At 41.0% G+C, this 15447-nt stretch overlaps 1 protein-coding gene across 4 annotated transcripts in view; it reads left to right on the top strand.

Annotated features, from left to right (window-relative positions):
• Nucleotides 1-14616, top strand: part of ATP13A5 (ATPase 13A5) — a 137556-nt gene extending 122940 nt beyond the window's left edge. For all 4 annotated transcript variants that reach the window (XM_066347555.1, XM_066347558.1, XM_066347556.1 and 1 more), the window contains 3 exons: nt 9224-9312; nt 10979-11059; nt 12798-14616. In XM_066347555.1, the coding sequence (XP_066203652.1) occupies nt 9224-9312; nt 10979-11059; nt 12798-13058 (431 nt within the window). In that variant the 3' untranslated portion in view covers nt 13059-14616. The remainder of the gene's footprint in view (nt 1-9223; nt 9313-10978; nt 11060-12797) is intronic.
• Nucleotides 14617-15447: the final 831 nt, after the last annotated feature.

The raw sequence follows: 15447 nt of genomic DNA on the forward strand, positions 1-15447 counted from the left end.
TAGCCTCTATGTCATTTATTTCTGCTCTGATCTTTATTCTTTCCTACCTTCTACTACATTTGGGCTTTACTTGCTGTTCTTTTCCTAGTTCTTTTAGATGCAGGGTTAGGTTGTTTGAGCTTTTTCTAGCTTCTTAAAGTATGCCTGTAGTGCTATGAACTTCCTTTTCAGTACTGCTTTTGCTGTGTCCCTTAAATTTTGAGTTGTTGTATGCTCATTGACATTTGTTTCTAGGAATTTTTTTATTTCTTCTTTGATCTCATTCTTAATCCATTTGTTATTTAAGAACCTGCTATTTAGTTTCCATGTGTTTGAGAATTTTTGAGCTTTTCTGTTGTGGTTCATTTCTAGTTTCATGCCATTGTGATCGGAGAAAGTGCTTGATATGATTTTAATCTTCTTAAATATGTTGAGGCCACTTTTGTTCCTAACATGTGATCTATCCTAGAGAATGTACCATGAGCACTTGAAAAGAATGTATATTCTGCTGCTTTAGGGTGAAAGGTTCTGAAGATATCTATTAAATCGAGTTGCTCTAGTGTGTCCAATAAGTCTGCAGTTTCTTTGTTAATTTTCTTTCTTGAGGATCTATCTAGTGATGTTAGTGGGGTATTGAAATCCCCTACTATTATAGTATTGCTGTTGATCTTGCCCTTTAAATCCATCAAAGTCTGCTTTATATATTTAGGTGCTCCTATATTAGGTACATAGATATTTATCATAGTTATATCTTTCTTTTAGATTACTCCCTTTATCATTATGTAGTGGCCTTCTTTATCGCTTACTATATCCTTTGTTTTAAAGTCCAATTTGTCTGATATAAGTATTGCTACCCCAGCTTTTTTTTTCATTTCCATTTGCATGAAATGTTTTTTTCCCTCCTTTTACCTTCAATCTATGTGTATCTTTTGTTTTAAGGTGTGTCTCTTGTAGACAGCATATGTACGGGTCCTGTTTTCTTATCCACGCAGCTACCCTATGTCTTTTGATTGGATCATTTAATCCAGGCATCCCCAAACTATGGCCCACGGGCCGCATGTGGCCCCCTGAGGCCATTTATCTGGCCCCCCTCTGCACTTCCAGAAGGGGCACCTCTTTCATTGGTGGTCAGTGAGAGGAGCACTGTATGTGGTGGCCCTCCAATGGTCTGAATGACAGTGAACTGGCTCCCTGTGTAAAAAGTAAGGTTATTATTGATATGTAGTTGTTTATTGCCAATTTATTCTTTAAAGCTGTATTCCTTTTTTGCTATATTTTTTCCCACTTTAATCTGTTTACAACAGGCCCCTTAACATTTCCTGCAGCATTCATTTGGTTGTAATGAATTCCTTGAGTTGTTTTTTGTCTGGGAAACTTTTTATTTCTCCTTCTGCTGGATAAAGTAGTCTTGGTTGTAGGTTCTTGTTCTGCATTACTTTGAATATTTCTTGCCATTACCTTCTGGCCTCAAGTGTTTCTGTTGAGAAGTTGGATGTCATCCTTATGGGGGGCTCCTTTGTAGGTGATAGCTTTTTTTTTCTCTTGCAGCTTTTAATATTTTCTCTTTATCACTTAGCTTTGGTATTTTAATTATGATGTGTCTTGGTGTAGGTTTCTTTGGGTTTCTCTTTAATGGAGTCCTCTGAGCTTCTTGAACTTGTGAGAGTTTCTCCTGCATTAATTTAGGGAAGTTTTCAGCTATGATATGATTGAACAAAGTCTTTATACCTTGTTCTTTTTCTTCTTCTTCAGGAACCCCTATGATGCAGATGTTATTTCTCTTCATGTTGTCACAGAGCTAAGAGTTTCCTCAGACTTTTTGAGTCTCTTTTTTTTTTCTTCTCTGCTTTCATGCCTTCATTCCAGTTGTCCTCCAACTCGCTGATTCGATCCTCAGCTCTGTCTATCCTGTTTTTAATTCCTTCCATTGTGGTCTTTATTTCTGATATTGTATTTGTCATCTCCGACTGATTCTTTTTTTATACTTGCTATTTCTCTATTTAGGTGTTTGTAATGACCATCCATTGTTGTTCTAAGATCCCTAAGCATCCTTACAATCATTATTTTGAACTCCGCATCTGGAAGTTTGATTATTTCCATATCACTCAGTTCATCTCCTGAAGGTTTCATTTGGATTGCACTTTTTTGTCTTCTCACTGTCTGTGTTTTGTTTGTAGAGTTGGTTGAGTCCAGGCTTGGTGTTGTCTGCCTCCAGTTTTCAGTTGTGTTATTTCTAGGTCTTCTTGGGTTGGTATCTGCTATTATTTGGTATCCACTTTCGGATTTGGGCAGCTTTAAAGTCTTGATTTGTTTGTTTTCTTAACAGGTGATAGTCTTGTTTACTGATCTCAACAGGGGGCTTCCTTGAAACTGTATCCAGGAATGCGGTGGGTATAACCTGAGACTCTGAAGGCCTCTTCCACCAACTAATCTCTCTGGGGGCAGGGTGTTTTCTCAGCTTCAGTAGGGGGAGGTGTATCTCAGATCTCCATGGAGACCTGAGTTACTGCCCCTCCTCCCTACTTCTTGTTTTCAGCTGTGTCTTGTTGCACTGATTGGAGCTGGAGAGATGTCTGGAGATCTCTGATCCGGAAGCAATTCAGTACTGTTTTGTGGGGAAGGATCAGTCCCTCCCCCAGCTATGGCCACCTCCAGCATGGATGAGTCAGCTTTTTTTAGATCGTCTCCTGCATTCCTTAGCCCCTCACAGTCTGTCCCTCTCCCTGTCCTTTCCACTTGGGAGATAAGCTGGTCTTTTCAACACACCTCGCTCCCTGGTTGCCAGGCAAGTGGCTGTGAGCAGTATTTTCTGCTCTTTTCCCTGGGGTGAGATCCCCTCTGGGCTCTCAGCCTCACCCCCCCCCTCCATTCCTGTAAGCAGGGGAGATTCAGGCGCTCCCTACCAGGTTTGTTATGGCTTCTTCTTTGCTCCTTGGTTTTTGAGAGCTGTTCTTGTAGTCCAGAGTTGGTTTTTCACGCTGATTTTTCCTAAATTGATTTGTATTCCAGTTTGGTGGTGAGAACTGGGTATCTGCGTGTCTGCCTACTCTGCTGCAATCTTCAGGTCTCCCCATTTTCTTTTCATTTTTAATGCCTTCTATAACACTTACCGTATATGTGTTCTTTTTCATTATTTATTTTTTTATTAGAAATGTATTTTTATTGGTTGTCTTTAAAGAACCAGCTCTCAGATTTAATAATTTTGTATTTTTTCTATTTTCTAATTTGATGATTTGGGGGTTTTTTGTTTTGTTCTTTTTTCCTATTTCTTTCTTTCCTTGAAAATTCTTTTAATCTTTGAATTGACTTTATAATTTACATATTTTCTTTTATTTTTGTAAAATTAGAAAAGCATTCAAGTCCAGCAATTGTAGCTATGTTTGCATATTGCATATTTTTTACAATCTATGTGTCTCAGTTTTCACTTAATTTCCTCTTTGACCCACTAGTTTTCAGTATAGTGATTTTTAATTTGCAAGTGAGAAAGGATTTTATTTTCAGTCTCTTAACTGCTTTTTCTCTCAATACCTTCTAAACAAACCTAATTGTCTTTTCCACCCAACAAGTTTTTAGAATTTTCTTTTTAATTTGCATGTTGGAAAAGATTTTTATTCAAATTTGCTTAATAATTTCTAGTTTTATTGTTATAATCAGAAAATCTAACTTGTAAAATTTTTGCTTTGGAAAATGACGACAGTTTTGTACATCATGTAGCATAAATTCTAATCTCTAATTTTTTAAATGTCATAGATCAAGTCTCATTCTTACTCTTAAATTAGAAATGGACATTTATTATATTAAACCCATTTTAGCAATTATATAGTTCACATTCTCATTTCCCCTCCTTTATTTTCTTTTTAATTTTTAAAATGTTTCCATTGATTTGAGAGGGGGAGGGGCAAGGGGGAACAGGAAAGCAGAAAGAGGAAGAGAAGAGGAGAGAGAGAGAAGCATCAATTCATGTTCCATTTAGTTGTACACTCGTTGATGGCTTCTCATTTGTGCCCTGGCTGGGGCCCACCCATGCCCTGGCTGGTGCACTGGCTTGACACTTTATCTACTGAGCCACCCAGCCCGGGCTCTCCTTTATGTGTGTATAGCTGTTTTGTCAAGGGTTTTGAAAGCATGCTAAGATTTTTCTTTAGTTTTATATTTCCTATACACTTCTTTCTGAATTTCTTACAATTTTTCTTAATTTTGATACAGGGCTTGATATTGCCCTTGGCTCTTGCCATAACAAATCAGGGTTCTGCTTCAGATTTTAAAGTTAATCTCTTACAGACCTTTATTATTATAAATATATTTCACAAGGGGGATATATTATGTTAGCTAGTACTTTACTTTGAATTGTAGCTAAAAAGTCCTTTTGAATAAATTGAAGTTTTTAGAGCTAGATTAGTTCTATCATTGTGATTTAAAGCTTTTAGGAAAATTCAAACCCCTATGTCAAATATAGCTGATAATTTTAAATTTAAAATAGTTTTATAAATAAATATGCTAACCAATGGAATAAATCATATTCTCTCAAGATCACAAGTCAAATTTTCTTGGAACTATTAAAATATACAAGCATTTTTATACTGCTGTGACAGAAGTCTTTACCCTTCTTAACAGCTTTTGATAGAAGATCAATTTATGATGATGAGGCATAGGAAAGTTACAGGTTAGTTGTTTATTTTTTCAACCACAGTTTACATTCAACATTATTCTGCACCAGTTTCAGATCTACAGCAAAGTGGCCAGAAAATCATGCACTTTACAGAGTGGCCCTCCCAGTGCCTCAAGCACCCACTGGGCCCCACACAGTCATCACGTTACTGACTGTGTTCCTTATGCTGTGATTTACATCTCATGACTATTCTGTAACTACCAATTTGTACTTCTTAATCCCTTCACCTTTTTCACCCCTCCCCTTCACTTCCTTCCCCCCTGGCAACTGTCAGTCTGTTCTTCGTACAGGTTACATTTTTATGGAAACAAGTGTGAATATCCACTTATCTAAAAATATTCTGCCATGTCTTGCCCAGAACTTGTCTTTCCAAGTCGCTGTGTAAACAGAGCCTCATTCTTTCAAGTTTCCTCATTAATACGACTAACCAAGAAGGGCACATTCATTACAGTTGTTCATTATATTTTCCAATTAAAGCTGAGTTAAAGAAAAGAGTCTTAAATTTTTGTTTCCACACTGCTCATTTGTGCACTAGCCTGGTCTGCTTTCAGATCATTAGTCTGAGGACAGTGTGATGCGCACTCAGTTGCTAGTGAGCACCAGGCCTTTATTGAGATGGAAGTTTGGGGCATCATCTTCCCAGCACCCGGGTCCCTCTGGGTACTTAGAAACCATGAATAAATGAATATTCCACACAGCCATCTCTGGGGTCTTCTTCTTTTTTTTTTTTTTTTTTTTCTTTTTGCATTTTTCTGAAGCTGGAAACAGGGAGAGACAGTCAGACAGACTCCCGCATGCGCCCGACCGGGATCCACCCGGCATGCCCACCATGGGGCGACACTCTGCCCACCAGGGGGCGATGCTCTGCCCATCCTGGGCGTCGCTATGTTGCGACCCTCCTGGGCGTCGCCATGTTGCGACCAGAGCCACTCTAGCGCCTGGGGCAGAGGCCACAGAGCCATCCCCAGCGCCCGGGCCATCTTTGCTCCAATGGAGCCCCAGCTGCGGGAGGGGAAGAGAGAGACAGAGAGGAAGGCGCGGCGGAGGGGTGGAGAAGCAAATGGGCGCTTCTCCTATGTGCCCTGGCCGGGAATCGAACCCGGGTCCTCCGCACGCTAGGCCGACGCTCTACCACTGAGCCAACCGGCCAGGGCTCTGGGGTCTTCTTATCACCAGGCTGCTCAGATTGCTGTGTTTGGGGGATGCCGTTCTGGGTTTTCTTCCCTAGGCCTCACACTCCTCCCAAGAGAGCCTGGGATTCTTCCAGAGGCGCTGCTTCTAGTTGTGTACATAAAATCAGTGTATGGCCAGTAGTTGCGGCCATCGTCGTGGCCGTGCTCATGCAGGTTCTCATTGAATTTGGTTAGACAGGAATGAAATTGCAGAGCCAAAAACTGGTGGGCCATCCCTTGCAACCAGCTGGCAAGTAAAAACAAACACACAGAGGGCACCAAAACCCACTCACATGTTCTCCGGTTCCACAACCAGGATAATCTTTTCTGGTTTTTCCTCAAATCAAAGGCCCCCCACCAATCTCAGCGGAGCTCACAAGAGCCCTCACCTCTGTTCCTCATCTGCACACCTTCTCCCTTCTACTCTCTGTACAAACTCTGCAAAAACACGGCCTCCTTCTTAAAACTATTGGTATGAAAACCCTCCTAGAGTACACATTAGCATAAGAAAGGCCCTTTCCAAGCAGGAAGGTAACTAGCAGCCTCACCTGGGCAGTGCCATTTTTATCAAAATGAGCATAAAAATTACATTTTACAAACTTACTTGTCCAACATTCCACCCTTTTCGCTCACTTTGCAATTCACATCACAGGCATTCCTGTGCAAGGCACGAGGCACATCACACAAATAAATTACAGCAACAGTAGAAGTCATACAATTTCATCAATTACAAAGGTGCCCTTCACCAGTCTCTCTGAGCACTTTTCCCAAAGCGCAAAATGTCTTTGGAGCTTCTCTCTAACTGGATGAAAAGCTTCCCAGTACAGGGCACCTTCACCAGACTTTCCTTCCACTCCATAAGGGTTTTCACATTTTCCAAAAGCTGCATGTCCATCCAAAAAGGGAGCTGGTGCCCCCTCTGGTCGCAGTGCAGGAATCAGTCCATGTACATGGGGCCTCAGGCCTCCCCCCTCATCCCTGCGGTCCTGGCAGATCTTACGATGCTGCCCCAAGGGGGAGCACATGGCAGTGGCGGCCAGCATTTCCACCTCTGCTCCAGAGAGCATGCTGCCATCCACCCCTATGTTTCATAATCATAGCAAACCTACCAGAGGATTAGTGGGTACTCTTTGCTGCTGGGCAATTACCTTCTGGAGTCTTTGGACAGCAACTTCAGCCCAGTCTCCTCACCCTCAGAAGAGGAGCTGGAAACACCAGCTCCCGCTGACTCGGATCCACTTCACCAGCACGGCTCCATTTCAGGCTCCTGCAGCTGCTGGCTCTCGGCAACGTCCGGGGCAAACTGCAACTCACAGACCCATAATTCCTTCCCCAGAGACTGCTCCATTTTCAGGTGCAACTCACAAACCTGGTCAGCCTCCTTCTTCAGCGCTTGCTCTAGTTCCAGTGTCAGCATCTCTTTCTCCCATGGCCATTCCAACTCCTTCCACTCCTCGGTTTGCAGGCCTCGGGAAACCTCTTGCACAGAGCTCTTGATTTTCTCATACACAGCTGTAAAAATCAGCCAGCCTACTGTCCCCAAAAGAACAGCCATGGGGAACCATAACAACAACCAGTCCTCTACCCCACCCATCAAGGGTGGTGGCGGCTCCATACCGCTCTGATCTGAATTCTGCCACAAACTATGCCAAATGTAGGGCCAGTAGTTGCAGCTGCCTTTGCTGCCAGGCAGGTGCAGGTTCACATTAGATTCAGACAGACAGTAGTAAAACTGCGGAGTCAAAAACTGGTGGACCATGCCTTTATTCTGGCCTCACAACTGGCCAGTGAGGAAAAACAAACACACAGAGGGCACCAAATCCCACTCACATGTTCTCCGGTTCCACAACCAGGAGAATCTTTTCCACTTTTTCCTTGAATCAAAGGCCCCCTAACAGTCTTAGTGGAGCTCGCAAGAGCCCTCACCTCTGTTCCCGATCTGTACACCTTCTCCCTTCTACTCTGCACAAACTCTGCAAAAACATGGCCTCCTTCTTCCTCTTTCTCCTCCTCCTTAAAACTTTTTGGCACAAAACACCTCCTTCAGCATACATTAGCATAACAAAGGCCCTTCCCAAGCAGGAAGGTAATTCGCAGCCTCACCTGGGCAGCATTATTCACGTGAGCAGCGCCATTTTTAACAGCATAAAAATCACATTTTAAAAATTTATTTGCTAACAGTTGGGCTTAGATGACTTGAGGGTGGTGTAAGTGCACAAGGGTTACAAGCCAGCTCTGGTGTCTTCAAAACTTAGGGCCTGCAGTAGAGGTATGACTAACAGAGGTGAGGGCCAGGAGACCATCAATACCAAAATATAAATGAACCAAAGAGAAAAAATTGTTTGTTTATAAATTTCAAGTATTGTAGGAATCATTGGATCACGGCAACATTGATTAAATGTTATTATTTTGGCCTGAAGATGCTAGTTCTATTAAAAAGCATTTATAAGGCACCACCTAAAAAGTGCCTAAAAGCTCTGATGGACACTGGAGAGGATGGGTCGGGGGTAAGAGCAGTGATGTTGGTACCTTGGCCTTCTGGAAGTTTAGCTCCCAAAAGTAATGCAATTGGGGCAGGCTGGTGAGAGAGAGCCCAGCAGGTGTGTGGGCTAGTTTCTCTTCCAACTCAGAGCCCCAGAGAAGCAGATACAAAGTCACTTTCCAGTGGCTCCCATCTAGTTGACACATAAATGAAGATCATGCAACAATCGTCATATACACCATATAAAATAAAATTTTGTAAAGGAGGATTAAGGAGTCTTTAAAGACAAAGTAATATTTGAATTTATTTTTTTGAAAAATTAAAACTTACCAAGAGAGGAAGAATATCATCTACACAGAGTGTCCTGTGGACAGAGGCACAGAAGCCGGAAAGTGTTGGGCCTCTTTGAAAGGAGTAGGTTTACGATTTAACTTTCCTATGCACGTAAGGAAGAGCAATCAGAGATCAGTTTAGACAGGCTGATTAGAATCACATTGTGGAAGACCTTGCATGTCAATCAAAGATTCATTTGTAGGCAATAAAAAAGAATGAGGTACTACCACGAGAACTGACTGCTTGTCCATGCATGCATGACTCTATAGCTCCCAGGTGATTAAGCCTCAGGGCCTCTCTGGTGACCATTTAGCACACCAGGACTCTTAGTTAAAGTAGCTCCTTTATAGAGGTCACTATAATATATTTATTAGCAGCTTTCTACACCCAGCCTTTCAAGGAAAAACTTTAAGATATCACCTTTGTCTTATTAGCATTAGAACATATTTTAAAACATATGAGAATATATCAAAACATCTGAAGATGTATCTTGTATTTGCCCAACAGAGAGAACTGATTCTGCAATGTGTGCCAAATTATGTGAAACATTCCTTTAGCATCTAAAAATAATGTTTGCTGTTTCTTCAGATATATTCTCACTTTTGCTGATATCTGCCTTGGGCATCACAGTTTTCATTTTCTTTTCTGATTTCCAAGATATATACCAAGGAATGGAGGTAAGTGGTATTATTCATTTGCACATCTGTAATGACTCACATGTGCAGTGGGACCATATTTGCATTGTAATTTGAAATTCTGTTATTACCATAGTCTCTCTGACTATATTGTGAAGCTTTTTTTTTTTTTAAGCGAGAGGAGAGAGACAGGAAGGGAGAGAGATGAGAAGCATCAACTCATAGTGGTGTCACTTTAGTTGTCATTGATTGCTTCTCATACATGCCTAGACCCGAGGGAGGGGTTCAAGCGAAGCCAGTGACCCCTTGCTGAAGCCAGTGACCTTTGGCTTCAAGCCAGTGACCATAGGATCATTTCAATGAACCCCCACTCAAGCCTTGGGGTTTCAAACCTGGGATCTTAGTGTCCCAGGTCAATGTTCTATCCACTGCGACTGTGCCACCACCGGTCAGACATGTTTAGATACTTTATTCTACTGTTATGTTAATAAATTTTATGCATTAATACAATAATTAATTCTTCAAGTTTAATTTTTAAAACATATAATAGAAATCCTTCATAATGTAGTTGTGAGGAAGGAGTAAGAAAAAGTAGACTTACAGGCCAATCATTTTTCTCTCTGTCAGACATTATAGGGAGTTTTATTTCAGCAGACAACATTTGATCCAGGGTGCAGTGGGTGAAAATTAATTAAGAGGTTAGGGAACCCATTCTTAGACCCAACGTCATGAGAAAATAAAAAAGAAGAATTGACTCTTTCATGATGATCTGAGCTACTGCCGTATCCTACAGACAACGCTTGCACTCAGTGTGCTGTACGTTACAACCCAGAGAAAGCCTGTTTCCTCTTGGGGGAAAATAACAAAGTGTTATTTTGAACTAATTCATATCAGAATAGAGGTGAGAATTAAAGGTGAGCATTTAGACACTGTGGAGGATCTGTGTTTTAGTCCTGAAGGCAGCTCAGCTCTCTACACAGTCATCCATATTGTACCATTTAAGGTAAAAAATGGGGCTGTGTAGCTTTTATTTCCCCTGTGGATGCAGCCATAGGAAGTTATAGCACTCACACTCATTAAAGAAGTGTAGTTGGTGGTCAGTATGTACCCCTTAGTCCTGGCCTGCTAGCTCAGTTGGTTAGAGCATTGTCCTGAAGCACAGAGGTTGTCGGTTTGATCCCCAGTCAGGGCACATACAGGAACAGATCAATGGTCCTATTTCTCTCTCTCCCACCCCTTCCTCTCTAAAATTAATAGAAAAATAATTTCAATGTACACTTTAATCTTAAAAGAAGGTGAGTTGCACGGATTTGACTTTCATCAAGCCCTTGGATTTAGAGCTGGAAAGATCTGTTCAGAAAATGTTCCCTGTATTTCAATTAAAATAAACTTGAACTTCTGTTATCCCTTATGTTTACCCATAGGTCAATTTTACTGAAGGAATACATTTCAAGTGGATTTTGCTTTGCATGAATTAGAAATACTGATATTATTAGATGAATGATTTAATCTATACCTTCTTCCCTCTTCTTGAAAAGAGAAAGATGAAAAGAGACACACAGATTCCAAAGTGTTCTGTCTCACATCTGTGACCCAGGACACATTTACTCAGAGAGTTGTTACAAATATGTATATGTGTTAAATAAGATAATGTTTTTTCAAAGCGTAAGGTATGAAAAGTCTAGTAGTATTATTTCTTTTTTCACAGTTAATCCCAACCATAACATCATGGAGAGTTTCAATTCTGGTGGCAACCCTCATCCAGTTCTGTGTGGCCTTCTTTGTAGAGGTAAAGTGATTTCTGTAGTTCCTAGGAGGATAATCACATAAAGGGTCTCTTTCTCTATAGACACTCATTTTTTAGAGTGAACACTTTTGTCCCCAGTAGTGAGAGTTATTAAGGGTTTGTTAAAACTGCACTTGTACCCTTTGGGAGAAATTCCTTATTCTTTGAAGCCTGCAGAGAAATGTTCTCAGTATCTGTAACATAGAAAGCAAAACATCAGATTAACTCTAATTTTGCCTCACATCAAGGCACTGTATTGTACTTGTCTAATACTCCCAGTGCTCTCTTAGAGACTAGACCAGGTGACCTTCCAGCTCTGAAATTCAATGAGACCATTTAAAGCAGGGGTCCCCAAACTACGGCCCGCGGGCCGCATGCGGCCCCCTGAGGCCATTTATCCGGCCCCCACTGCACTTCCAGAAGAGGCACCTCTTTCATTGGTGGTCAGTGAGAGGAGCATAGTTCCCATTGAAATACTGGTCAGTTTGTTGATTTAAATTTACTTGTTCTTTATTTTAAATATTGTATTTGTTCCCGTTTTGTTTTTTTACTTTAAAATAAGATATGTGCAGTGTGCCTAGGGATTTGTTCATAGTTTTTTTTATAGTCTGGCCCTCCAACGGTCTGAGGGACAGTGAACTGGCCCCCTGTGTATTATAAAAAGTTTGGGGACCCCTGATTTAAAGTGAAGAACTGTCTTTAGGAGGGCTTCCTTAATCAAGGGAGAAGGGAAGCCATTGCTCATTCCAGCAAATTCTTACCCTTTCTATAGTATTTCTCTTCTACTTAGTGTCACTAACTGACTTTACCTCCTCAGTGAAACATTCACATACTATTTTTTAAAGGATCGTTATTTTTTTAAAAACATTCATATGCCATAAGTTCCTTGGGAAAGAAGATGAACAAAAATTTAAAAAATACATATACATATATATATATACAAATATTCCATCATATACAATGAGTATAACATTTCTCATACTTTTTAATTGAGCGATTCTATTTTTGAGACTGTATTGTTCAAAAACCCCAAAGGAAAGAGAAAAAGCTTACATGTATTAAGGTATTATCACAGTATTACCTACAGAGTAGATGTTTAAAAGTAAAGATGCTCTTTGTTAAAAAAGTTATGCAGCAATTTGAAGAAATGTTATAGTCACTAAAAAGGTTTATTAAGAAATTTGTATAGTTACAAATTGTGTGTGAAAGTCTAGTATAAACAAAAGTGGAACGCAAAATTTGACCAATTCTATTATAGATGTATAAAAATTGTGTGCTTGTGAACATAGAACAAAGAAAGACCTCAAATGGAAAACAAAATCTATTCGATTGAGAGTTTACCTAGTCATTCAACAAATCTTTATTTGGCACCATCTACATGGCATATGGCAGGTAACAGAGTTTTTTTTTTCTTGATTGTGAGTACATTATTGAGTACAGTACCTAGGTAGCATTTTAGTCTGGCAGTAAAATAATTCTAAGTGAATTATCAGCCAGGATTTAACTAGGAAGCTGTGTGCTTCCATCAGATTTCTGTGAACACAAGTACACTCCTGCTTCTCAGGGGAAACAGCTGCGGAGCTGCTGGCCCTCACTGGGATGCGGGGAGGCGAAGTTCCCCCAGCGGCAGCGGCAACAAGCACATCTCAGAGGAGGGCCTGGGGAATAGCGTGGGCTGGCAGCAACCAGGCAGCCGGGGAAGTGGATGACGGTTTGTTTCTTTTTCCACCTCCTTTTCCAGGATGCCCTTCTTCAAAATCGAGAGCTTTGGCTCCTGATCAAAAAAACATTTGGATTCTATTCGAAAAGTCAATATAGGAACTGGCAAAAGAAGCTGGCAGAAGACTCCACCTGGCCTCCCACAAACAGGACAGATTATTCAGGCGATGGCAAAAATGGGTTCTACGTCAACCGAGGCTATGAGAGCCCTGAACAGATTCCAAAGGGAAAACTCGGATGGGGAGGCCAGACCACAGAACAGCATTTCTGGACCAGACTGTAGTCAGAAATGGTGTCGTACATGCTGAGCGGCATCCCCTCTCCTTCCAGGGACTACAGCTCTGCGGAGAGGTGGCGACAGTTCCTTCATCTCTCTCTCCAGCTGAGAGCTCTAAGCACATTTCTCAGTCGACTGAGTTTTGCAACAAAGGACCTTAAATATGTTCATTTTGACTATATCCTATATATCACTGAAAAGACTATTCATTGCCTGGATTATCTTTTTTTTTTTAAAATAAACTTTATTCATTCATATTACATAGCATTATCCTGGTTAAAATGTACAACTTTTCACAGTAGAGAAATTAATAGTGTGAACATCAATAAAAGAAAGGAAAATGGAAGAATTTAGTGTTTGAAAATTTCACATATATTTTATTTTCATCCACAGAAATAAAAGAATTTGAAAAAAAAAACCTCCTCTCTCAATAAATTTTCACAAGTTTACTTAATCTTTTATTCACTTGTGAAGAACATTTATAGACATATATTTTCCCAAGGTCATAAAATACCTCATTTTGCTCCCTTTTTATGGTTATGAGAAAAACAAGAATGGACATTTACTTCAGGACATTCACCTCTGCATGTAGTAAGCTGGAACTGTGTGGAAGTGAAGAATGGTGGAGGCTTCTATTTCTCACGTATCTTCTTAGCTTCTTAGCACAGCTAGCACCCAAGCAGACGCCACCGAAATGACATCTCCCCAAGGGTTTCGATTTGGGGCCAATAAGCCAGGTTCAGAGCTGATCACAAAGGCAATGGAATAAACTTTTGAAATGTACTTTTAACTTAATCACAGCACCTTTATTTATTCTTTATACAGGGGAAATCCTAAAGTTTTTTTTTCTTTTTAATTGATTTTCAGAGAAGAAGGGGGGAGAGAGATTTGTTGTTCCACTTATATATACATTCATTGGTTGATTCTTTAATGAGCCCTGACTGGGGAACGGACCCACAAACTTGGCATATTGGGTCAATGCTCTAACTGAACTGCCTGACCAGGTCTGAGTTTTTGTTTGATTTCTTTTCTTTTTCTTTTTTTTATTTTTTTATTTTTTTATTCAGTGAGAGGAGGGGAGGCAGAGAGACAGACTCCGTATATACCCCAACCGGGACCAACCGGCAAGCCCACTAGGCAAGCCCACTAGGAGGCGATACCCTGTTACTCAGTCTCAGCTCCTGGGGCTAACTTGCTCCAATCGAGCCATAGCTGCAGGAGGCAGGGGGAGAGAGAGAGAGAAAACTGAGAGGGGGAGGAGTGGAGAAGCAGGTGAGCACTTCTCCTGTGTGCCCTGACCAGGAATCAAACCCAGGACATCCATATGTAGGGTCAATGCTCTACCACTGAGCCAACCAGCCAGGGCCTATTTTGTTTCTTTAACTATAAAAGTTGGCTTAAACTCTGCATTGCTTATCTTAAAAAACAATCCTAGGGAAGAGCCCCTCTCTACATAAAGTTTGTATGTAGAGCATGACATAATGTTTGTAGAGCATGGCAATTATCAGGCTACTAAACAATCTTAAGTTTCATCTTTTCATTAACAACCACAAGAAAGTGTACATTCTTTTTTTTTTTTTTTCATTTTTCTGAAGCTGGAAACAGGGAGAGACAGTCAGACAGACTCCCGCATGCGCCCGACCGGGATCCACCCGGCACGCCCACCATGGGGCGACGCTCTGCCCACCAGGGGGCGATGCTCTGCCCATCCTGGGCGTCGCCATGTTGCGACCAGAGCCACTCTAGCGCCTGAGGCAGAGGCCACAGAGCCATCCCCAGCGCCCGGGCCATCTTTGCTCCAATGGAGCCTTGGCTGCGGGAGGGGAAGAGAGAGACAGAGAGGAAAGCGCGGCGGAGGTGTGGAGAAGCAAATGGGCGCTTCTCCTATGTGCCCTGGCCGTGAATCGAACCCGGGTCCTCCGCACGCTAGGCGGACGCTCTAACGCTGAGCCAATCGGCCAGGGCGAAAGTGTACATTCTTTAAAAAGCATATTGCGTACATTATTACCTTTAGTATATATCAACTCCACTGTGACCTTGAGAAAACATTTCTAGTCAACATTTTATATTACCTACTAAGCTTTATTTGTAACACTAAATCTATTTTTTCTAACCTAACAGATCTTTTACAGTTTATAGGCAATTAGGTAATCTGTCCCATTCCACGAGTGCCGGGTATGTGCCTAACACTGTGATGGGTGGATTCAATAATGTATATACAATTCTGAAACTGTTAGAATTGAAAACAGTTTTTTAACATTTCATCAATTTGTTTCTGTTAATAGGATTATGTACGGTGTTATACAAACCAGGAGCATAAATGCAAATTTCTATAAAAACAAACCTGTATTTACATTTTATTTGCTTTTTAACCTTCGTTGTTGTTGCACAACTC

Source organism: Saccopteryx leptura, chromosome 8 (genome assembly GCF_036850995.1).
Source record: "Saccopteryx leptura isolate mSacLep1 chromosome 8, mSacLep1_pri_phased_curated, whole genome shotgun sequence".
NCBI classification, from domain to species: domain Eukaryota; kingdom Metazoa; phylum Chordata; class Mammalia; order Chiroptera; family Emballonuridae; genus Saccopteryx; species Saccopteryx leptura.